The following is a 26,440-nucleotide window of genomic DNA, read 5'->3' on the forward strand; positions in this document are numbered from 1 at the left end:
TTTAATGGCTAATAGCTTTTGGGCTTGTCTTTGAAGGCTTAAATAAGTCATTTGAATATTCAGCCTGTTGTGCGGGTAAGGTTTACTGGCATCTGAGATTTTCATGAGTACTACAAGTTCACAAAAGCCTACTTATGAGTAAATTTTGTTTGTGACACAGATTGGTTTGTTGCTAATTGGTGGTGAATTGACTGAACATGTCTTAAGTACTTATGATGATTAGAAAAAGACCTGTTGCTCTCCACAGAGACCACAGCTGTAACAGAGGTGATTCTTCATGCTTGCCTCTTAGGGAGTAGAAGGGAGCCTGAAGACACCCTTTGGAAATCTGCCTTCCTGAAAGAAGCAGGAGTGGGCAAGGGCAGTCATCTCATTTTTTTAATTTACTCTGATCACTTTGACTTGGGCCAGTGTGTTGCTCTCCTATTCCCAAATACATAATGTAACATGTCAAGAAGTTACTCATAATAGACCTAAAGGTAGTTTATTTTAGTGGCTTTTGAGTTCAAGGTCTCTCTGGTATTGAAAAGACAATCGTGCACATTACCAAAAGTACTTATTTATCACTGACATTATCTTTCAGAAGTGTCAGAAAAAACAAACAAGTATGCCAGATCTAGCCAGAACATACTGCATTCCAGACATGATCTTCATTGCACTGGAAAAACAAATGTGATGCTTCTTACTTGACAATTCTTGCAAGATATTCCATGCTATATCATTCCAGTCTACAACTGGGAATACAGAAAAGAAAAAAAGGAGGGGAAAAAGGACAGGAATTAAAAAAAAAAAAGCTTGAAATACTGATTCTTTCACTTAAGCCATCAAGAGCAGGGAGGGATTACAAAAAACATTTTAAACCTTTGACCAAATATTTTCCTGGAATTGGGACAGAAACCCAATTTTCTTAAATGCTTTATAAAACTGTATCATCATTGTTCTCATTGATAATTTATAAAAGAAAAATAGCAATGTACTTTCCCTCTGTATGTTGTTAATATGCAGAAGCTTTTTCAAGGTGATTAGTGATACACTGTGCTGGTACAGGAACAAAAAGTACACATATTGTCTCCAGCAGGGTTCCAGAAGTGTGGGGGTTTTCTTCTGTGCCTTTTTGTTCTATTACTTTAAATAGTAATCTCTTCATGCTTATTTCACTTCATCCTTTATTATATTATTTTCATTGTATTGATTAAAATCCCATTGCTGTTAAGAAAAGCTTATTTGACTACTCGATGCCAGGTCCTTTATTATCTGATAATCTTGTTTAAAAAATCCTCCAAGGAATATCTTAAATATCCTAAGTATTAGTGCATGGATTGTGATTATGTATTTTAAGTACTTTTAGAAGAAATGTTTGGTATTTCTCATTTTCTGCTCTATCAAAGTAACAAATGTTTTTCAGCCTTTTTCAGCTCTATTGGATTGTTAAGTAATTGGGTGGAAAACTCCTTTCCTTCTTCAAGATATTTACTGTTGTGAGGTATTGTTGTAATTTCATACTGCAAGAAGATAATGGAACAAAATTATTTTTTTCTTTAAAAATATGAATCTTGACTAATCTGGCTTTCCTGAGTTTCTGAGGTAATATTTGTCCTTTTCTTTCTTCTTTGATTTTCTTTATGATGTGTTCAGATTGTCCTGGATCAGAATTTTTAGTGCATATGTGGGAATTAAGCTGGTAATAGAAACTCTTATCCCAGGAAACACGGAATACCATTATTTCTTCAGGTGAAAATCAGATGTGTATTACATTATGTGTCATTTTTTGGTTTCTTTGTGGGTTTGATTTTTTTTTTTTCACTTGCCTGCTATACAGTAAAAAATTTTCTTGATCTTATGTTAATTAATGAATTTGATAATATTTAAGCCATTGGTTGATTTTCTGGGATGATGCAAACAGCAATGAGCTTGATTCACTTATAAAAATGTGAGCAAATAAAATGAAATTTAGTGTTTAGTAAACATAGAGCAAAAGCATAACATTCAGAATCAGAATCTGATAAATACAATGTGTAACTTCCTCTAGCCTAGTGATATGCCTGAAACTAATGTCAATTTGAGAAAAATAGGGATGGCCCTTTTTTGTAAAATTGCCTGTATTATACTGAATAAATGTATCTTCTATAAATGTATAAAGATGGGGAAAATGGATGTAAATTGCATGTAAGTACTTCTTTAAAGTATTGACTTCAATTTTATTTTTATGTGGTTAGTAGGCATTGAAGGACAAAACTGTGCATAAGCAAATGGATCATTTGCTGGGAGAATAAACTTTTTTTTTAACGTTGTATCACTGATTTTTAGAAAGAGAATCAGCTCTCAGTTCCTGAATCTGAATGATGCTAACAGAAAGGATTTATACAGTGATACAGGTGTTTCAGTCTGGCTGCAGGGATTCTCTGCATTCCTATTAACTTACTGTCTCTGCAGCAGTTTTAATGACAGTTACGGGATTTTAGTGCTCGATCAGTCCCCATTGAAGCGACCACAAGTCTTTCTATCAGCTGTGAGTAAGGATCAAGGCCTTAGTGACTGACATTGAGCAAAATAAATTTTATCTGACCCCAGAACAAATGGATTTTTATGACACAGCAATGTGTGGGTAAAGAGAAACAAGAAGATTGAAGCAGACTGGAAGAAGAGGACATTTATATTTTCTTAAAGCATTTGTCAAAACAGATTATGTCTTTCACAACACTAGTCTGAAAAAGACTACTTAAGTTTTTTTAATCTAGGGAAGCTGTCCCTTTCAGTGAACCAGAATGCCATTTCTATAGAGTTTCAAACAGCTGTCACAGCATCTGTGACAGCAGATATTGAAGAGAGGTTTCCCTCAACAACAGTGGTGTCTCTGTATTGTACATGTTTAGATTGATACACATACCCACAAATCCGCATGCAAGTGTAATTTACAGCATTTGTTAAGTTAATGTTAATATCTGATGAATATCACAGCTGCAGGTCCTGTGACAAGCTGTCCAGTATGTGAAACCACTGTTGATCCAGCAGCTGTAGTGGAAGGAGAAATAATTGAGTGTCAGTCAGCAAGCCTTTGACGCAGGCTCCTTGCAATGACTGGTAGCTGCAGAAGGGCTTGAAGCAGACCTTTGTGACTTGTCAGCCCATTATTTTTAATAACGGTGCCATGCCGTTAGTGTAATGATTTTGCTTCTATGTTTCAAGCATTTAATGGCACCACACTCAGCATCAAGCACAATAGGTGTGACTAGGTGCTTTGAAAGGCTTTAACCTGTATGACTATGAACCCACACAAAATATTTTTGTGGCACGAGAAGCTAATACAAGCTAATTGGGTTCAGAGAAGAAAAATATTATTAAATCCACTTTTTAGATTTACTGTCTGATGATAAGGAATGAATATGAACTGTATACACAAGAGTGATACAGATATATTTTAAATGACTGAGATTGAGATTAGGATTATTTAGGGTGTTGAAAAATTAGTGCTAGGAAGTGGGAAAGGGGAAATTAGTGGCAGAGAAATTACACAGAGCTGTCACTTGCCATCTGTGCTTTGAATCTTTACCTGTTCTTTTAAGTCCTCATCGCACTGAAAAGATCAAATACTGGGATTTTTTCCTGTCCAGAAGATCAGTAGTGGCTTTTCTTGAAAAACTGATACAGCCCTTCTAATCGAGAAACCATTGTTTTCACAACACTTCAGTACATTAATACCCTTGATTGGGTTGTGAGTGTCCTTAGCCTGAACTGGAGGGGGCTGCTGTTGCAGGATCTCCACCAGATAAACACATCTCACTGCCTTACTTCACTTGAGGATGTGTGGAGACAACTGGATCTCCAGTGACTGGCAGTAAAAGAAAGAATATCTGGGATTTGGAATTTGGGAGAGCAAGAAGAGAGTTGTGGAACCAGAAAAGAACAGAGCAGCCAGATAAGAAAAAGGCCCAACAAACACATCAAGTGCAAGAAAAAGAAACAGGGAAGTTCTGGGTTTAGCACCAATTCTCCACCCTATTTCTATGTTACCTAGTCACCTCCAAATGCAAACTGTTCAACACTCATCCTCATAACAAAGTTTACAGACAGAGGAAGTTAATAACATTTCTTTGCACTTGGACAATGCAATTGATATAGCAAAAGAACAATTTAGCAGAACTTGATCAGTTACTAGTAAAGGAAATCAGATGTGGGATAGAAACTAACTGAAGTCAGAAGTTAATTACCTAATCAGAGTGGAACAGGGATTTATAGCAAATCCTCAGGAGAAAAAAAAAGGATAATCTAAAAGTTGAAGTTGGAAAAGTGATGTAGAACTGGATGCAGAGTCTTACAGAGGGATATAATGACTAAAGTATACCAAAAGTGCCAAATGCCATGGCTACAGTGGTTTTAAGGCAGCAAGCAATCTTTAAGGTGAAATGTGAAGTTCTAAAATAAGCTTTAAACTTACACAGTTATCAAGTTATCAAACATGCATGTAGAGAGTTATCAAAATGCATGGTAGAGAGCACAGTAACAGTGATAAATGGTGTTTCTCATAGATTCTTTCAAAATTTTTAATTATTTTCCTGCCTAGTGAATCTGCTTCTCAGAGGCAGGAGTTAATTTTTTCTTGCTTTGCTTGGGATGTTTTTTCTTTGGGTTTGGTTTTCTAAGGTTTTTGACTGTCAGTAGCACTGAGTTACACCACTTGCTACAGCAGGGAATTTCATTTTAATACCACCTTCTTTTATTCTGTCTTAACTTATCACATGGATGGCAGAACTGTGAAATTCCATTCATTACTTTCATTTCCTGTTATTTTCACTTCTCTTTGGGGACCTGATTAAAAGTAGTCCATGCTAGTACTTATTATCTCTGGCGTTGCTCTGTTGTGTTCTATTCCCTATTGCTTTTTTAGCCTTTGGAATTGATTAATTAAACCTCAGTATATAAAGTAATAGGAAGCACAAATTTTTTAGTTTATTCATTAGTGTGTTGTGGGAGACATGTGGGTCTGTGCTGTGCTCAGATAACTTTTATCAGAAATTATTATTGTAGCAAGTACAGTTTTAGTACAGTTTTAGATGGTGACACTGAAAATCACATTTAAACACTTTACTTGTGTCATGTTGAGAGTTCAGATCATGTAATGCCTGCCTAATTGTCTCTCCCTTTCTCCATGTGGGCATGTCAATGTGAGCTTAGTGCTCTATTGGTTTGCCACAGATTTCCAGTTCCACGAGCTTTGATGCTCCCTCAGAGCAGCAGTAATGTGAGAAGTGTCATGGGGCAGACAGCCATAAGGAAAGGGTTGTATGAACTCTGCCTGTAAAATCTTAAAGAAATTCAGTCTTTTTCCACAGAGAAATGTTACAGGAATTTGATGTAAGCAAAGCAGCCCAACAGTCTGGAAGGGCTGCTTGGTAAAAATAAGATACTCTGATTATTTTAAGTGTCAATAGACACAGCATCACTAGATCCAGATGTCCAAAACCCATGTATCAGACCACAAAAGAAGTATACCATGCTATCTGGTCATTTTTGGAGCCCATGGAAGAGGTGATTTATTTTTATTACGAGCAGCTGTCAGACTTCAATGCCTACAGTAAAGCATGGTCTTCCCAAAGGCAGTTTCACTGGCCTTTGCTTATTCTCTGCTGCTCTCCAGAGGCAGATGAGATTGTTTCCTCTTCACCTTGGTTCTCTCTGGCATTTTGGTCTCCACCTGGGTTTTGGCTCCTTCTTTCCATGTCTGCTGTTACCATTCACTGTAGATTCCTCTCATGTGGGTGTTCCCCAGGAGCCATCACTACTCTGACCTAATCAGGAGCAGATAGCTTTCACCACAGAGAATATTTAGTGGACTTTCATGTAACATGGAGCAGACAGAACTCTCTTGCCTTCCCTGTGTCCACCACCACTGGCTGACACTCCAGGGGAGGTGGGGAATTGTCCTGGCAGAGGCCATAGCACAAGCTGGTACTGGAAACTTTGTACTTCCTGTGCCTCCTGCTCTCCTTCTGCTTTTACATTAACAGTGCTCTTCAGTCTCTGTTGCTGTTCTGTCCAGTTTCAAGAGAAATTGCCTGTTGGGGGTCACCTTGGTGAAGATCAGTCCCCTGGATAATATTTGAACATTTTACTTTTTTGCCTGAAAGTACAGTAAGGAGCCAGTGATGATTCTAGGGCAGCTTTAGAGGTCTCTGGGTGTATTTCCTTATAAAGATAAAAGGCAAAAATGCTGGGACTCTCCTTCTTGGAAAATGTAACTATAAACATTGCCTTTGAAGGACCTGGTGAACTTCATGGAGAAAAGTAGGGATCTTGTGTTAAAATCTGTTTCATATTAGCATCGTTTGGGGGTTGTGCTGGTAGTTTCTCAAATGATGAACAGTGAGCCACAGCACTCTGATTTTCCTACTCTCATTTCCAGACAGATGATGTGTCTCCAATACAAATGGATGTATCTCCTCCACTGGCATCACTGAAGTGGCCAGGAAATCAGCATGTATTAATGCTGACACTTCATTGAAAGGCAAATAGACAAAATTGATGTTCTCAAATGAATAGCTCTGAGGTTATACCTCTTTATTATCTCACTTGTTGCAGTAAAAAACATTCGTGTTTTGTCTGACTTAGCGACACCTTTTTTATTCCCTGTCATCCCATAAAATTGAGTAACCACTTGTGTTAGTCTTCCTCCTGGGGATGCTGGTGGTACTAATTCACAGTCTGCCTCCTCCTGCTAAGTCAGCGTCCCTAAAGATCATCTCTCCAGGTAAGAGCTGATATCAGTTTCAGAGAGGGCAGCTGTGCTGAGCAGGAAGCTGCCAGCTGGGCAGTGGTTAGGCAAGGGCAGCAGTTAACACATTTATTGTCACAGCTGAAAAACTAACCAGCTGGTGGAATTTGCCTACATGATCCTCCTTACAAAGAGGAATAAAACAGACATCAAAAACTACCCTGCAGGCTAGCTGGCTAATTTTCAGTTTCTTTCTTCAGCTTTCTCCAACTGTCGAGACAGTGAATGAGAGGTGTTTGACCAGATTATAATAATTTTCCTGTCTCAGAGAAGGGATACTGTGGAAAAGTCAGAGCTCCAGCAGGAGTCTGGATGCCTTGGGTGATTCTGGGACCACTTAAGCCTCCAAGAAGTTAACTGTCATTTACTGGAATTTGGATAGGATGATATTCACACTTGCTGCTGGGGCTAGAAATACAAGTTACTGTGCTAGTCCTGTCACAGGTTCCCCAGTCTGACCCTGCCTTGGCAGCTCCCACCACAAGATCTGGGTGGAAAAGTTGAGTGAGTGCACACATGGGATTTCTGTACTTTTCTTTCTACTCTCAAACAAGGGTAAGGATGATTGGCCAGTCAGGGGGAAAATAAAAACACAGTGAATATCTTTGAAGCAATAACAAATCATCAGTTTCAGTGCTTGTGAGGACAGGCCCTTAAACCAAGATCCACGCTCCTATATACCGTATTTTTGGGGATGGGGGAGAAAGAAGTAAATTTTTAAAACAATCTTTTTAGAATTTAGTTTATCAAATAGAGTGATTGAAACTTTGAGCAAGCACTGCCTGTGTGCTTTGTAGTTGGGCTTGGTTTTGATTTTGCTTTAAAATATTAATCTCTAATTAAAACTCAAATCACACAGCATAATTTATTAGCATTCTTAGTTAGCTGAAGTACTAAAAGGAGTCAGGAGTTTGAAGGGAACCTTTTCTAAGTATTAACTCATCCTTTAACTCCCCCAGTGTGGTCTGTGCTGTTGAATTTAGCTTCTCAGCAAGTTGTTAGGAAGGAATGTGTGGCTAATGACCAGCATTGGTTTCTGGGAAGAGAAGAAACCGCTCTCTTTTTTTTCTTCTTCTTTTTTTTTTCTTTTTTTTTTTTTTTTTTCTTTTTTGGTGACACATTGACAAATCATTCCATTCAGGGCAGTCCAAAGAATTATTCTTATGAAAGTATTTTCAGATGTGGCAATCCTAAATAATGCATGAAACATTAGATACTCCATGAAAATGGCCTCTGAGAATCATCCTTCTGCCTGCCACTTGTCTCCCTTTCCTAAGGGATCACAGTATCCCAGTTGGGGTCAGGTTGGCAGGGACCACAGGATCGATCACCTACTCCAGCAGGGTTATCCTGGAGTACTCTCCCAGAGGATGCCATGTAGTATCCATAAAATACTTTTTCCCCAGTATTTGCTTATTTTTTAGTTGAGCGTGTGTGTGTATATTTAGAACATATTAATTGTTGGGGTTTGATTTCAATCATTTGCCTAGGAATTTCTGAAAGCAATTAAGTTTTATTTAGCATTTTGATGTATTTTGTGCCATCTATGACTCTAGAGAAACTTCATCTTTTAAATGTATTTTGTTTAAAATCAAAAATAGATACCGAGTATGTAAATGAAAAATCTGATGGCTTTCTGACCTCTCTTCATTTGTTCTAAGGAGTCTTAGTTGATTTAATCAAATTAAAATCTTGTGAAGGACTGATAGTGACAAAAAAGAAATACACCAAAGGCTTTGGCAGTTTATAGACTGAAGGCTTTTGCATTATCTAAATACTTCATTAGAAATGCTGTGGCTGGACACTGTGTATTTATACTGACATTTTACAAAAAGAAGACATAGGAATAATGAGCAATTCTGCCAAAATGGACTGTGCCCTTGGAGATTGTTCTAATTGGATTGAAATACAAAATTATAGAATGATTTGGATTGTAACAGACCTCAAAAATCATTTAGTTCCTAAAAAAAATCATTAAAGATAAATTGTGAGTTAGGAAAAAACCTTTTATGTAATTAAAGATTTTAAATATAGCATTACAGAGTGTTTATCTCCAGTCTTCCCTTTTGTTATGTGTATTAGCCTGTAGAGAGTTAAAAAACCCATCTGGTACCTGTGAAGCTAATTGAAATTTTGAGATTTGGGCACCTGGCAAGGGGTTACTGTAGGAGACTGGTCTCCATGGGTTTGCTAATAGAAAAGACTCCATCTTCAGCTTAATCTCCTCTGTGAAGTGATTTAATTCTGTTATCTCCCTGCACTGATTATCAGGGGAGCCCCAAGGAGATGAATTTCCAAGAGTACCCTTGCTGGAGTTGCAGAGCTCTCCCATTTCCCCACCTTCTCTCGTGGTCAGACCCGTAGCTGGCACACAGCGTGGCTGCTGGATTGCAGTGTGGGGTTTCAGCTGTGCAGCCAAATGGCCTGTGGCCATAATTTTAAGACTAAAACATGGAAGAGCAATCATATTATGCTTTCAAAATTGTCTGGGGACCACAGGCTTCCTTTGGGGAAAAAAGCAGGGGATGATTTGTGGTTTTCTTAGACAAAAAGCCCTGATAATTCTACATTACTTCTGCATTCAAGGCATGTTTGCTTGGGGGTTGAGACTCAAGGAGAAACATGAAGTGCATCCTGGGGTGCTGGGAGAGGAAAGCTGCAGGAAAGGACATTTGTGTGTCCATTGCAACACCCCCTGCCTGTGTCTCATTTGGAAAGGTCCTTCTCTCTCCTGGGTGTCTGAGCGACAGCTGGTGGTGTGGAGGGACATAAGGCAGGTTCTGAGGACTGGGCTGGGCAGCACTCTGCTCCTGCAGAAATCCTCTTAAAACAGGATTAAGCCTAACCAGTTCCAGTCACAATCTGTATTTTCCAGGCAGATCCTACTTGTGCCCTCAGCACTGTTGGAAGTACCAGGCACAACCTGCGTGCTCCAGCTCTGGTGAATTTCAGTGGACCCCTCTCAGTGATTTCTCTGTCATAGCGTTTTGCATTTTCTCCCACAATCACAGGGTAGTTTCTTACAGAAAAAAATCAGCTTTAGTAAAGTCCAAAGGGGCTATTGGGACTTATTTTCATATTTAATTCTAAAATCTTTCTCAACAGTGATACTTGGACACATCACATTGTTGCTCCTGGGTCTCTTTTATTCTGACCTCTCACCTTTTTACTGCAGGAGGATACTGACTATCCTATTAGGCTGGTGCATTTTGCATTAAATATTGAAATTCTGACTTCTTGCTCTGCCTCCAGCCTGCAGAGTTGTCCTGGCATCCTCCAGGAAAGGTTGGGGTATAATAAACAAGTTGTCTGCAGAGACAAACAGTTCTGCTTACTGATGACAAGAATTTTGATAAGTGTTTTGACCCTTTGAAGTATTTGTGCAGTTTCCCGGAGGATTTTCTTTTCCTTTCAGTTGAAAATTAGCTGCTGCTTTATATATATTGGGGATGTAGTATAATTTTTTAAAACTCTTTTAAATATTGTTGTCCTTCTGAATTTCAGTGATTTTTTTAAAAGCAACCTTTGAATATTTATATTTCCTCTGTGGTTCCCTCTCTTGGTACACTCTGTACATTTTAAAAGACTTAGTGATCTCATACTTTCTGTTCTTATGTACAGATGAACCAACAATGATCTGCTGGAAAAATACTGAAGTGAGTTACCAGCAGCCCAGGTCAATCAGGCTCATATTTCCCAAGGATGAATGACAGTAGAATTACAAACACTGGTTTTCAGATTCTGTGGCACTCTGTGTTCAGAAACAAAATTTATAAAATCAGTGAGAAATATTATAAACCAAAATATTATGCTTTTCTGATCCAGATCCTCATTTCAAATTTGTCTTACTTACATAATGAAAGTCAAAATAAGTCCTAAAGTTCTCTGAATATGTTACAGAAACTTTTTGTGTGTTTTATGCAGTGTAAAATATACTATTTTAGACATAGTGATTTCAGATAGGTTAAAATAGTAGCCCATAAACTGAAGTTATTTTAGTACTCATCTGGATCTTCAAAGTAGTTTGAGTAGTGTGTCTCCTTCCCTCTTTCCTTCCTGAAGAGTATAGTAGGAGTTTTGTTTCTAACTCTGATATCAGTACATGACTGACACTTAGTACAGGTTGTGGTGTATCAACATAAGAAAAACTGAAAGATTCAGTGGCGAGGTAAATTACGAAAAGAAAGCAAGACAAAGGAATGCAGCTAATATAAAAAGTATCATACCTGGCCCCCTTTGCTGTCCTTCATCTCCTTCTGAAAACTGCATTTGTCAGCTGACAAGACATCTGTGACATTGAACTATTAAACTGAGTGAAAATAAGATGCAAAAAATTTCAGTGCTTCACAGGTTTTGCTTTGACTGGAAGGATTGATCCGCACATAAGCTTGGCAGAGTCATAAACCACCTTCTGAGAATGCCCCAAATGCCCTGATCATTCTTTGGGCTCAGATTGCTGCTGTTGTTTCTTGACTTTAGTAATGGGCATCCCCAGACAAAAAAACCTGTAGGAACTTGCAACATTATGTAGGTTTGCTAAAACTTGGGAGTAGAAATAAAACCTTTAACCAGAGACTCAGGTTTGCATCACAAGACTTCAGGAAACCAGTGCATAACTTCATAACCAAAGAGTAAGGACATACCCAGCACTGACTTAATGGCTAAAGGGTAAATAGGTACTAAGCATTGCTTTTTTTAAACTTTGTGAAACCTTGATAATGGTAATGGTGAAAAGGTTGAAAAATGTCTGAGTTGTGAGCACTGGTTATCTCATGCATGGGCAGAAATCAGTATTTTACTATGTCTAGTTATTCAGATTTACTGAGCGGTTAGATTTATTTATTGCATGTTATTTTCTAGGGCACCTCAAGTAATTTATAAATGTACTCTTTGTTTCTAATCCCTGACACATATCTTTTTCCATTTATTTTGTTCTGTTTAGTTTCTATCTTTTTTTAAAGTTCTGTGTTTTGTTTAAAAGTATATAGTATTTATGATTTGGAGGGTGGGGAGGGCAGGGCTGGAAGAAGAACACCCTCTTCATTTCCTTTTTTTTTTTTTTTTTCTTTTTTTAAGCCTAAATACTGTTAAGCAAAAGTCAAAGTCTAATTTCTCAATCAAAAATGATCAGAGTGTGAAATCTCTCCCATTCTGTATGCTGAAAGCTTTGTTGAGTATTTCCTGGTGTCTCTCTCCAGGAACTGACTGTCTGCACAATGCACACTGGAGTATCATCCTAAAATAAGGATGGAGTTAGATGGAATCAGAAGCAGTCCTGTGGTTGTTCTAGTTAGTGTGAGGGAATATAGAAAACTTTCCTGTTCCTTTGCTCCCAAAGATGAAATATATCCTATGAAGATGATCTGTTGGCTGGAGCACCCCTCCTATGAAGACATGCTGAGAGAATTGAGCTGTTCAACCTGCAGAAGTGTTTGGAGAGACCTCACAGCAGCCTTTCAGTACCTATAAGGGTCTGCAAGAGAACTGAGAGGGATTTTTGGCAAGGGCAGGTAGTGATAGGACAAGGGGGAATGGCTTTAAACTAAAAGAGATTGGTTTAGATTAAATACCAGGAAGAAATTTTTTAAGTGAGGGTGAGGAGATGCTGGAATCAGCTGCCCAGAGGAGCTGTGGCATGAAGTGTTCAAGGCCAGGTGGGACAGGGCTTTGAGCAACCTGTGAAAGGTGCCCCTGCCCATAGCACAGGGGTTGGAACCAGATGGTTTTTACTGTCCCTTTCAACCCAGGCCATTCTATGGTATGAGAAAATACCAGACATCCATAGCTGAAGGTTGCATGAAAAATAGTTGAGGGACTGAAGTGCAAATCTTGAGTTCTACCACTTATTGAAATGAGCTTTTCAGTGGCAGAGCTCACATCTGAGGCTATACCAACACATAGCCTTGTTATTTTGCAGATTTACCAGAAATACATTGATGCCTTTATTCCTGACCACCTGACCCAACTGAAAAAAATGAAAGCTCCATTAAATAGTGCCTAAGATGTAACATAGATGTTTATTTCTACTTATTTTTTGCATTAAGATCAAAGAATGCAAGTTCATAATTTTCAAACCATCTTAAACAAGAAGAATCTTCCACTCATGGCAAAACACATTTCTGCATGCAGAAACCCTGATGGCAAAACACATTGCTGCATGCAGAAACCCTTTTGACAGCTGTGTTTGGAAATTTTCCTTGTTAACAAAACACTCTACCTCCTAGTGTTCTGGCAGGTTGTATTGGTATGAGCAGACACTGGGGTAGAGTGCAAGTAGGAACTCTATTACGTTTTCTGTCAATTTTGGTTGATGCCTTGCTGCAGGAACAGCTTGATGTTTTCACTTTGAGACTGATTGAGAAACTTTCTAGAAAAAAGCACATGTGCTTTTTCCATTTGTACCACAACATGGTAACTTTTTGAAATTGAGGGGGTTTTTCTCATTTTTTTCTTCATGTGAAATTTATGTCAGCTCTTTTAATCTAAGTGATTTGGAAACAAGATAAAATATTTTCATCTAGAAGTCAGCAGTTAGAACTTGGATACCATGTACTAGAGATGAGGTCTGTTCTTGGGTGAATAACCAGTCTGCAAGTTCTTCAGACTGTAGAGAAGAGGTTTCCAGACATGTTGTCTGCTTGTACTCACCTTGATGCTGTTTTCTGTAATATCTGATGCTTTTATGTTACCATTCAAAAAAATTCCAAGTCCCAGTAGATTGAAGCACAGAAAGCTTGTAAACCTGGTGTGGGTTTCTCCTCTGTAAAAAGTACTCTAATCTTTGTAAGAGACACCTTAAAATGAGATATTAAGTTACCATAAAACTTGTGTTCTGTTTCAGTCACACAAATACCATATCAAATTGGGATTGTGTGTATCTTTGCAGTACCCTGATTTCATTGTGTCACTGATTTTGGTCTGCAGCTATGAAGATTAAAAACACTTTTTGGGCAATTATTTACATCAGAGGACTTATATGTGCCCCCGCTTCTTGCACCTTTATGGTCAACCAGGGGAGCCTCATCACATCTCTTTCCTTTGTGCTCTGTGTGGCTTTTCTCTGCTTTTGAAGCTTAATGACTTGGTTTTATTTTGTGTGTCTGGCAGAAGTCTCAAAATAACATTTGATACAGCTAGCAGGTAGATTGACCTAATGGAGTCCTAATTTCCATGCGCTGGTTAAACTTCAGTTAGAGACAATCTTTTCAAGAAGAGTTTAATGTATCTTAGAACTTCTATCATGATTTATTGGAGTTTTTGCTGGTTTTGGGTTTTTTGAGTCACATTTTAACTCAGGAAGAATACCAACCATATTTTCATGGTTGTGCAACTGCTGATTGATGTAATGGCTGCTTATGTGTAAAAGAAAAATTAAAATTTTATTTATATACAGATGTGTTTTGTGTTTAATGCTCTTCACAACTTGGAAAAGTGGAAGATCTTCCAGTACCAAATAAATGTATTTGTATGTCACATTCATCCTAATAAGAAGCCAGTCTAATATGTCATTATCCAACTAGGTGCTCTGGAACATTGGCTAACCTTTCTTTAATTTCAGGGTTTTTTTCCTGAATATTGCTGCTGGAAATTTCAAGGGGGAAGGAACCCCCACCTTTTTGTAATTAAACTTTAGTAGACTTGCCATCCTGAGTCTCAGGCAGCATTAGTTTCTAGTGGGGATTTAGCAATAAATATGATTTTCTCTATTCTCAATACAAATCCTAAGATTAATTTTTCTGTGAAGTATCTTTAGGTCATAATTAAAACTGAAGTTGCTCATCGTGGTACAAGTGCCCCGACAGAAAATACATATTTACCCTACCCTATCAAAGTCTCATGCATTAAGTATGTGCTGCATGCAATACTTCTAACTTAAAGCCTATTCTGTATGTATGCATTAATTTAAGTTAATAAACAATTTCACTGTAGAAATTAGAGTAAGAATTTGAGAATGTTAAGTACAGGGGAAAGCAGGTGAAGTATGAGAATGCTTTCTTATAATCAGTGTTTTTTTTGTTGTGTCTTTAAACATGATATCCTGTAATGAAACACTGTGACAGTGATAAGCGTGTTGGAGCCATTTGTGAGCTAAAAGATTGGGTTGTTGCAAGCCTAAGCAGAGCTAGACTGAAGTAATTCAAGGTCCTGTGGGGAAATCATGGAAGGCTACTGAAGCATGGCTCCTTACATACATATTAAGTACATTTAGATTAATTATCTTCTCATGATAACAGTATAGCTACTGCCTATTACATTTTATTAGCATTGCCTTATAGATGCTCATGATTATTTTCTGTCTTTCTCTTCTCCCCCTCTTAGTGGAATCGGTCGAAATTGGCCATGGGCCTCTGGTGGAAGCAGCATTTTGGCAGAATTTGGGACTTTGCATCTGGAGTTTGTACATTTGAGCCACCTGTCTGGAAACCCTGTCTTTGCTGAAAAGGTTAGACTGCTCTGTCAAAATCATGTTGCAAAAGATAAAGCAGAGACTAATATCAATGGGGAGAGATTTGGGTTTTCCTCAATTGTAAGCATTTGTCACATTTTCCCTAATTACCTTGGCATGGTTTTGTATTAAAAAGTCAAAAGTCTCTTCCAAAATTATTCTGATGTATGTTCTTGTAAATGGCCCCATAAAACATTTAATTTCTGTTTGTCTTCTACAATAGTATCACATTAAGCAATCAGACTGTACAGCTTTCTTCAGTTCTTTACTTAATGGGGTGTAAACAAAACCTGACATTATATTCAGAATAATAACTGATGCCTAGAGAAAGTAAAGCACCATGGCAATTTCAACAAGTTTACTCTTCAAAATGCTGTATAATATGACTGCTGTCAGTGAGATCAGAAAGCCCTTCCATTGCACTATAAGAAATACACTTTATACTTTCTTTGGGGAAGGAAAAAAGAAATCACATCCTTAGACAAACCAGTTGTTATGCATACTAATTCTTCCAAAATTTGATAACATTGTCTTCAGGATGCTTTTTATATGCATGAGCCATGGAAAGAACTCCTCCTTCCCTCAACTCCCAGCTGAACAATTTTGCTTTGCTTTTTGATATACTAATAGCCAGCAAGTCCTGTTCTTTATAATACACTTTATCATTTATCTTCCTTGTATTTCCTAATTAAATTGATTAATTGATTTTGTATTCTTACTGCAGCCACCCCATGTGACCTAAAGCTGATATTATCGACTTAATAATCTAATTATTGATGAGACTCCAAATGTTTAGCAGTAGGTCTAAAAGCAATAATCAAAGCTAAAATTATTATTGGGTAAGGACTGAGTGGCTTTGCTGCAGGACCATTGTCAGCATTGGAATAAATTTTGTGAAGCAAACTCCTAGCAATTTTCATGTATTTGGGTCTAAATATAAGGACAGTTTCTCTTAAATTTGAACTGCAGAAGGGCAATGGTTGGGTAGGGGGTGGCAGCACTGAGGAATAGCCAGAAACAAACTGACAACATAAGTTAATTATCTTGTGGCCTTTGTGGTAATTTAATGCATAACATCTGTTCTACTAAGAGACAATGAAAGTATGTATCTTAAAAGTCCCAGCCCTTGGTTCTTCTACACAGTGGCATCATGCTCTAGCTGCAAGATGCTGGAAATCTCTTTATGTAAGCTATTCTTAAAACCCTTTAGAGATTGCAATTCCAAAGCCCTCAGAGACAAACCATTCCAGGGCTGGTACACTTGATAAAGAAGAAACACTGGAATAAGCTTTGCATAGAAGAACTCATTAATTGAGGTCTAGGACTCATTGCAGCCTGCATTTGGGCAATGAGTAGTGTCAAGATGCGGGAGGCAGTTTGTGTACCACAACAGAAATCCTTCTGCAGCTTGGTATAAGTTAATTTATCTTCTCTTTCAGTGGCTACTTCACTGGGTCTCTAGGCACTCGGGGGTTTATAATGAAGCTGTCAGTACCTTTTTGTTACAATTTCTGGCCTGCAGTGCTTACGGTCCTCATCCTTCCAAGCTGCTACATTTGTTTTTCTGTGAATCCTAAAACACAGTATAACTCACATCATGTGCTCTGCAGTGGATTGTGCTGCTGGATGGCTCCAGCTGCTGAGCATCTGGACTGTAATTGTTTCCCCGGGCATCTCATTTGTAGTGAGCTCCTTAGCAGCGCTGGCAGAGCGCTCAGGGCTGCCTGGGTCCCTGCTGCTGGGCAAGCTGGTTGTGTAAAGCCCAGTCAGTTCCAGCCGTGCTCTCCTTTCCAGGCAAAACCCCTTTGCAGTGCACTTCCACATCTCGACTAGGTGATAAGCTTAATATTTAATAGCATTTCTGATTTAGGCATACAAGGAATATAAATGCTGATGTAGCTGAGCATAGTTAAGGCAAATAGCCTCAGTGAATTTCAGCATCCTGTGGAGAAGGGGGATACTCTGCATGGCAAGTCCTGAACTTTGGAGCTTACTCCTGTTGTGTGGTTTCAGGGCTGACAATTGACACAAAAACTCCAGAGGTTTTAGGGAACTTGTTTCCATGATGATATCAGCTTTTTCAATAGTGTTATGATTGCACAGAGGTGTTTGGGGGTGTGTGTTGAATAAGATCAGGGGGTTATTTTTAGGCATATTTGCACTCCTGTGTTTTGTGGGGAAAATGGATAAGTGCTCAGTGTTTTGTGCCTTCCACTAGGTAATGAATATCCGAAAAGTTCTAAATCGCCTGGATAAACCAGAGGGCCTTTACCCCAACTACCTGAATCCCAGCAGTGGCCAGTGGGGCCAGCGTAAGTAGCTGAAATCTTTGCTACTATGACCTGTCTATCAGCATTCTCTTTGCAGTCCTTAACTTCTTTCAGTTGCTGTTACTTGTTTTTTATATAAAAATAACTTTTATAACATATAGAAACTCACTTTATATCTGAGGTTCTATAACATGTAAAAAATACTACAATGTTAAAATAATAATCTTAATTGCTGTATTTTAATATACTTTTTCTGAGCTTTCAGTGTGACTTGTGAAAGCAGGGAAATGTATGAATATGTATGACTTTAGAAAGGAGTTTGTGGACTACAGAAGTCTCTTATTCAAAAATCTAAAGTGCTCTCTGAAGTAGCTGTATAAGGAAACATTATCAGCTTGTCTGAATCAAATTCCACCTTTTCAGAGTTGTGTGGCTCTACTGAAGGAAAAAAGTAATGAGACAAGTCTTTCCAGTTAATCCCAGCTGTGATTTCTGTTGAAATTTAATGCCACCAACTGAGGAAGAAAACTAAACAGAATGTGTCATGGCATTAATCCCCTTGGAACCATCACTGAAGATACCAAAATTAGATAGAAAAGACTATAACATACTTGAATTACTTGAATTCCTTAGCCTCTTCATGATGACTGAGCCTTTTCTTGTTGTTCATTGCCTTCTCTGATCTCCACAACATGTTGAAAGCCTGCACAGTGTGCAGGATCATGATTCTAGAGACCTTACTGCTTTTTTCACTTTTCCTGCTTAGGTTCAGTCTGCCACCGCCCTATTCATGCAGTTCTGTCTTTCTACTTTTTCTTCCTTACATGAGTGAATAAAAACATGCAAGATGTGCTGCCATGGTCTGAAATGATGGGGGCAGAGTAGCTGGGCTCCTACATTATCAGAGTGCGAGCTGGTTGGGCGATGAAACAGAGGGAATGGACTGGAGAAGTTCATTAATATAAGAGTTTGTTTAGGATGTAGCTAAGGGGGAAGTGAGGTTCTGGACTCCTTATGGGACTGACCACAGTCTGAATAGATAATTTTCACAAAGGCAAAGACAAGTGTCTGCTCTCTATTGTGCCTCAGACAAATGCACCCACCATCCACTTCACGAGGAGTGATGGGTCCCCCACCCACTCTCCACCAGGCAGAAAAGGGGACCTTAAAGACAGAGGGGAGCTGAAACAGGTTTCTTCTCAGACTGGCATGAGAATTCCTTCCCAGTTCACCTCATCTTCCCAGGTCTTCTCATACAGTAGTTATGAGGCCCTGGAAGGGATCACCCAGGGTAAGGGAATGTTGGAAGGAAGACTTTCCTTTGGTCAAAAGGATTGGGTTAGAGAACATCTCGGCAAACTTTATATCCACAAGTCCATGGGACTTGATGGGATGCATCCCCGAGTGCTGAGAGATCTGGCAGAATATAGCCAGGCCATTCACAATCATCTCTGAGGACTCACAGAGTTCAGGAGAGGTGCTGGAGGACTGGAAGAAAGAAAATGTAATCCCAGCCTTCAAAAAGGGCAAGGAGGACGACCCAGGGAACTACTGACCCATCAGCATCGCCTCAGTCTCTGTAAAGGTGATGGAGAACCTCATTCTAGAGGTCATCTCTATCCATATGGATGACAAGAAGTTTACCTTTAGTGAGCCAATGCTGAAGTCATCAGCATTGGCTCACTAAAGGTAAATCCCTCTTGACCAACCCAATTGCCACCTGTGATGTGGCAGCTACCTGCATGGATGAGGGGAGAGCAGTGGACACTGAGTACCTTGAGCTTAGCAAGGCTTTCAACACTGTCACAACATTCTCCTGGGCAAACTCAGGAAGTGTGGCCTGGATGAGTGGACAGTGAGGTGGACTTGAGGGCTGGCTGAACAGCAGATCCCAGAGGGTCGTGATCAGTGGCACAGGGTCTGGTTGGAAGCCTGTCACTGGTGGTGCCCCCAAGGATCAATACTGGGCCCAGTATTGTTTCACTTATCCTTCCATTGCTTGGATGAAGGGGAGAAGCCTCCTTAGCAAGTTCTCTGAACACAAACCTGGAATGGCTGATATTCCAGGGTGCTGGGCATCCCTTCAGCTGGACCTCAACAGGCTGGAGAGATGGGCAGAGAGGAACTGTCTGAAACTCAACAAAGACAAATGCAGGGTCCTGTGCCTGAGGAATAATAACCTCAGGCACCTGTACATGCAGGAGGCCAGCCTGCTGGAAGCAGCTCTGAGAAGGACTTGGTTATCCCAGTGGAGAACAAGGTGGTCATGAACCAGCAGCACCCTTTTGGCCAAGAAGGCCAATGGTATCCTGGGCTCCATTAGGAAGAACATTCCTACCAGGTCAAGTGAGGTGATCCTGCCTCTTTCCTAAGCCCTGTTGAGGCCACAGGTGAGATGCTGTGTCCAGTTCTGGGTTCCTGGACTCCTCAGTACCAGCAACAGGTCTATCAGATGGAGCAGGTCTATCAGAGGGTGACAAAGATGACTGAGGACTGGAGCATCTCTTCTTTGAGGAAAGGCTGAGAGGGCTGGGCTGGTTCAGCATTGAGAAGAGACAACTGAGAGGGTCTTTTAAGTATCTGAAGAGTGGATGTCAAAGGATGGACCAGGCTCTTCTTCAGGTTGCCAAGCAATAGGACAAGAGGCGATGGGAAGAAACTGATGCACAGAAAATTCTGCCTGAATATGAGGAAGAACTTTTCTGTGCAGGCGACAGAGCACTGGAACAAATTGCCTATGTCTGGGAGAGGTTGTGGAGTGTCCTTCACTGGAGATATTCAAGAACTATCTGGACACAATCCTGTGACATGTGCTCTAGGATAACCCTGCTGGCGCAGGGAGGTGGGACCAGATGATCCACTGTGGTTCATTCCAACCTGATCCATTCTGTGATTTCTGGGATTTTATTGATTAAAATATATTTTTGAAAGTTTTGTTTCACTCTGAGTTAAAAAGGTGTCCAAAAAGGTTGTGCTGCTCAGTTGTATTTTCCCATCAAGGCAAGTGCCATTTCCCTGTGTGAATTAGAAGGACACATGTCATTTCTCAGTCTGCTATGCTGTGAGGCTTCCTGCAGGTCACTGTGCCACAAGGCCTGTGGCAGCTCAGCATGCATGACCATCAGCTGTGGTTGCATGTTGGTATAAGCCCTGACATCCCTTTACAGATCTGAGATGTGTGCCCAATTGTAACACGTGTTGGTTCGGCACAGCTTTGCAAGACATAAAACCCTCCCCTGGAAGTGTTGGTCCTACAGCAGTAGGTACTGGATTTGATTAGAAACAATCTCAGCACCTGTGAGACAGATCCAGTTAACTCCTTTCTTGGCTTCTGTTAGCCACAGAAGCAGCTTTTGATGCTTCATGAGAGCAGATCTTTCCAGTGGCTGAGGCAGTTAGTGGCTCTGCCTTGCATATTTTAAAGCTGTCAAAACAGTTATTCTGCCTATGGCCTTTGTTATTTCCATATTTTTAATATAATTGCATCTTAAGCACTCCTCATTCACATGAAATGCCAGTTTTTGTTGGTATGCACAGAAGAATTTGTAGTGTCCATGAGCTTTGTTTTCCAATAGCATGCAGTGTTGATGAATAAATAGCTTCCCATGCCTGTGAATGATGGGTGCAGGTGTCGATGCAGGTCTATCCCTGGCATGCTGAAGCAGCAAAGACAAGTTCCATCCTGTTACATCTCTTTCATATCAGTCACCTCCATTCACCAACCCTGATTAAATAATTTTTTCCCCACAGAGAAGATCAGAATGTGAGACTTGAAAAATATGTCATTTGAGATTGCTTTTCTAGGCTGTTTTGAGCCGATTACAACAGAAGGGAAAAACCAAACAATCAAGACCCTTAATTGGCACAAGACAGAAATATTTTCTCTTAAATATAAAGTGGAGAGGGAGGAATGGTTTTTGAATGTTTCTTCTCCAGCAAAGCTGTAGCTGTGAGGGCCGCTGATGGATCTCTGCCATTGTTCCTGTAAATTCATTTAGCCCTTGTTATTTTGACAGTAAACTGACAGTGATTTGGTGCAGCATGCGTCAATTGGATTTGTCTACTGCAATAATGTATATAATAGCAGGGCTTATTATTGATGAAACTCTGCTTGTGCTATTTAGTTTGCAAATGTCAGAGGTTTCTATGGTAATTTATTTAGGAAACTGTAAAGGTCATTTAAATGCTGCTGTTCAAAGATCATCCTTTGATCACAGGAAATGTTCCCATTGTTTTAAGAAACCTCTTCTCCTTTTGGATTATGAACATTTAATTTAAAAAATGGTGTAGTCTTCCCAGAATTTCAATATATCTCATTCAAAAGAGGCTGGAGAGGAAAAAAAAAAGCCTTTCAAAGTATATTGTTCAATGGTACAATATGCTTGGTAGGCAAAGGGACAGGATGCATTCAGAAAACTAAATTTTTTTTCTGCATGTCACAGGCTAGTGGAGGAAAAGGATGCTGTTGATGTAGTTGGAATAGACAAATATCTATCTTCTACATTTGCATGTCTTTGCAAGCTGGAAGGTGAAGGGAGGCTTTCCATGGAGAAAAGAAACAAAGGGGTATAAAAATAAATTCTCTGTGTTCCTTTGAATTCTACCATCACGGGCACAACTGTGAAGCTAAGATCAGAGTTAGGTGTCAGGAAGTGTGAGCTCAGGATCACTAACCCTTCTGCTTCTCGCTTTATGAGTCTGGATCCTCCCATGCTGGGTTTTTTTGTTTTGTTTTGGCCAGAATTTTGTGGTATGACTCAGGAACTTGCTGTGTGATTTGGGTAATGACCTCTCCATCCTGGATTTCTTGAGTGGAATTAGCAGGTCCTTCCTTTGCTGTAAAATTGACAGTTATACATGAGAAGTCCTGGTAAAGCACTCCAAAATTTTTCACTGAAGACTCAGTAAATGCCAAATCCCTTAATTTTGCCAGGCAGCAACAAGTTTCAAAAGCTAACCTCTAGCTACTCTTCTTCACTTAATGGATCTCAGAAAAATACTTTACTTGTAAATATAGTTGTATTATTTAATGTATTTTGGGGATCTATGCTGAAATCATGATAACCCATCAAAATTTTGCCACGAGTCTTGTAGGTTCCTGGACAGTAAGTGGGTGCAATACAAGCAGCTGAGAGCATCACTAAATTCCCCATCACTGGTGCAACTGATGTTGAATGCTGGCTTGTGTGATGTTGGTGTTTCCAGAGTCACTAAATTGTGCAATTGAATAATCACAGCAACAATCCTCTGTAGATGAGGTGAAGTCCTCTTTTTTCCTTCCAAACCACTGCTGAGTTCTGAGAGCAGTCAGAAGTATAGAAATGCAGTATTATTTTTAAACATATGGCTCAGCATTTTGAAATACCACTAAATAACCTGAAATTCAACTCTGCAGTAAGGAGCTAAAAGCCTTTTTTATGAAGTCACTTAAATGGAAAGTTAGTGACTAAAAGAGCAATGCCTGAACTTTAAGGGAAAGCCTTTATCAAATCAGAGAAGACTTTCTGCTTTTTTACCTTTTTAGAATAAAAAAAGGAAAAACTTAGTTTGACATGGTTTTGTATGGAATAGACTACATGAATTAGAATGGACACCTATAAATTGTTTTCTCTTTGCCATGATCTCCTGCGGCACATTTTGGATATTAAGTAACTATGGTATTTTAGCTAGATTAAAATGTAGCAATAAAAGAAATAATTCTTTGTATATACCAGTAAAGTTTTTCCTGAGGTTCCAGGCTTATGTTTATTAAAGATGTTGTAGAAATAGATCATTAAATACACTGTTTCAAACTGTAATTGTATTTTATTGTCCTGGCTGAAGATAAAATTGCTGTTCAATCTCTTTCTTCCCTATTAAGATCATGTCTCCATTGGAGGGCTTGGGGATAGCTTTTATGAGTATCTGCTCAAGGCATGGCTGATGTCAGACAAGACCGATGAAGACGGCAAGAAAATGTATTATGATGCTGTTCAGGTAAATAAGACATTTAAATCTTCCTTTCCATAATAATCTAATATATAATAATCCTAAAGAGACAGGCTGCAAGGACAATATGAGAGATTTATGTATTTGCTCCCACAGGGTGTTTTTTCAAAGAATTAGTTTCTGTTCTAAAAAAGACTTCTTCAAATAGAAGTGCTAGAGGAATACAGACACTGCGGGAAAGGGGAGAATTTTGAAGTATAACAATTTTTTTTCTTTTACTGCAATATAGTCAATTGTCTCTGGAGGAGAGAGGTATAAAAGAAGCAACAAAAAATGCATCTACAAGTAGCTCTCTGATGGACATTCAATTCTTTTTCCTGAGTCTTCTTTAGATATATATTAGTCTTGTCCTTTCCTTTACATAAAGGAGGGAGTTCCTCCCTTGTGTTCGGTTCTCTCATGTGTTTCAGCCATCAAAAGTGTTTTGACTGTGGTCCGCACGTGGATCAATGTGTTATGGTAGGTAATTAGAAATTAAAACTGGGGTGTTGTTTCACTATCTTTTTTTGTATAGAAGCATATATACTTGTCAGCTTCTTCAAAACAGCACAATTGGACACAAGAGAAAGTTTTATAAAATCAGAACTGTTCATACTTACATTTCTATATGTATTTATGATCCTGCTGGTCTGCACTCAGCTTTGTTATTTATGGTATTTCCTTAATATGCTGTTTTGGGAGAAATAATGGGTTTGTGACACCAGAGTGAGACTTGGGAAATATTCAGTTTAAATGAATATTTACAGGCTTTCCTTCCAATCCTGGGCAAATGACCTATTTTCTCAGTTCTTTGCTTTCATATATATAGATATATATTAAAAAAGAGGATAATATTACTTCTTTTTTCCCTATCCTTTCATCTGTTTTGACTGGAAACTGTCTAGGGCCAGGACTTTTATCTCTTATTAACTGTGTGTATCTACAGTGCCTCTATAGACAAGGCTTTGAGATGCTAAGCAGTATCAGCTTATTCTTTCATATATCTGGAAACACACTGTCCCTAGGGGGGTCACAAGTCTCCTTTTACTTCCCATACACAAAAAGTGGTGGCATTAAAAAAATACAACCATGGTTGCTTATTGCAACCATCTTTTTTTTCACTGGAGAGAAAAGTCAGTGTGAAGATCTGAGGGAGGGTGTGATCTCTGGTGGTTGTAAATTTGACAGCCAAGTGTCCTCTGCTAAGGAAATCTTGCCTTTAATTTTGTAAGTGCAGATTTGGATGCAGTCAGCCCCATCTTCGCTGCTAGCATGGTTTCAACTTCAGAGCAAAAGGTGGATCTTAAATTAGGTTTGAGTGCATTTGAGGCTGTAACATAAGATCAGTGCTGTTGTAATAGCTCAGACATTGGGTTGTCAGCCAGAGAGAACAAAGTGTGTGAAATTATCAATTCATCTTGCCACCGAAGACATCTTGAAGCACCTCAAAGCTGCTTCTAGCCTTCTACATCTGCTGGTTTAAAAACATCAGGTTTTTATTGAGGTCCCAGCAGGGAGCAGAAGTGGTGACAGCCCCCACATTTAAGGACCAGTTCTCCCTGCTCGGATTTCAGCTGGAGGAGCAGGATCACCTGTTCAGCAGCATCACTGAATGTGACAGTATCAATGACAGGGCCTCAGCTCTGCTGCTTATGACTGTATTTAAAGTACCTATTTTCTTAACTCTTTTTAGTAGTACTAGCTCAGAAACAGTCTGAGCATCATTTCTGACCAGAGGACCTGACTAAAAGCAGATTTCCTTATGCTGCTGGCTATGGCTGTTTCCAGTATTTTCTGATCTATGGCATTCCTGTTTGGTTTTTGTACTGAGGTACATCTGTACCAAAGCTGGAAGTGCACATGCAGCATTAGGAGTTGCAGCTTGATGTTGTAAAGCAGCTTGTTCAGAAAGCAGCAACAAAGTTTCAGCCTCACAGAAGCTGCAGGATGATTGGGCCCCACTGAGATTCCAGGTTCTTCATTGGATAGCTATCCTGATTTGAAATCCATCCTGGTACTGACTTCATTGCTATTGATCCACTACTTATCTAAATTAAAGCTGATTTAGGTGGCTGCACAGGCTGCAGTCTTGCTTCACAACTGAGGCTGCAGGGTTTGGGCATTCTGAGTCTGCTTGGTATTTTCTTAGAGAAATTTCCCCCAGGGCTCTCAGAATCTTTTTAAGACTATGCCAAAGGGAACAGCATGATTATTCCTGGCCATTCAGTCCAGCATATACCCCCCAGATTCTGAAAGAGTGATGTGGAGGCTTGATGCCTAATTTAATACCTTCTGCTATCCAGAAACCACAAATGAAAATATATGGTGAGTTATATAGTTCACTGTGAAAAGCTGAAATCTATTTAGATGGAGTTTAGAGGTTATTTTTCACATTGTTCTGTAAATCATATTTTTTAAAAAATGACTGCTTTCCATTAGAATTTTTGTCTCACCTATAGATTATATAATGGCTTAAGTTAAAAGCAATAACTAGGATGTCAGGCTAGATTTAAAAAGTGCTTCTGCTTGCCACAAAAATGCATATATGGCTGAAGCCATTGAAAGAGTTTATTTCTAATGGGAAAAGGGACCAAGATAGTCTTGTTTTGAATACCAGAGCATAGTATGAATGCATAAGGCCATCAGAGGGATTAATAAACTGTAGAATTCACACAAAAAAGACAAGTGAATGTATTTTTAATGTAAGTTATTTTTTCTCTTTTGAAAAGTATTACAAATAATGTCCTGCTTCACATAATACATGAAATAAGAGATCTTTCTAAACTGGTTTCAATGGATAGCATGTAACATTTAGTTACAGAAAAAATGTGTATTCAGCTTTTAGCTATATTTTGAAGAAATGACTGCCAATAGAATAATCCATCAGTCTTTACAAGTATCCAGGACAGGAATCATCTCAGTCTTCTCAGTTAACAAGCTGATCTCTGAGACACAGTTGAGTAGGTTTGTAAGAGAACATGATAATTT

General features: G+C 39.1%; 1 protein-coding gene across 2 annotated transcripts in view; it reads left to right on the forward strand.

Moving 5' to 3' along the window:
- MAN1A1 (mannosidase alpha class 1A member 1) overlaps positions 1–26,440 on the forward strand; it is a 140,805-nt gene that overhangs the window by 96,036 nt on the left and 18,329 nt on the right. For both annotated transcript variants that reach the window (XM_030235932.2, XM_050972437.1), the window contains exons 6-8: positions 15,089–15,212; positions 17,434–17,527; positions 23,346–23,461. In XM_030235932.2, coding sequence (XP_030091792.2) covers positions 15,089–15,212; positions 17,434–17,527; positions 23,346–23,461 — 334 coding nt within the window. The remainder of the gene's footprint in view (positions 1–15,088; positions 15,213–17,433; positions 17,528–23,345; positions 23,462–26,440) is intronic.

This window comes from Serinus canaria, chromosome 3 (genome assembly GCF_022539315.1).
Source record: "Serinus canaria isolate serCan28SL12 chromosome 3, serCan2020, whole genome shotgun sequence".
Taxonomy (NCBI): Eukaryota; Metazoa; Chordata; class Aves; order Passeriformes; family Fringillidae; genus Serinus; species Serinus canaria.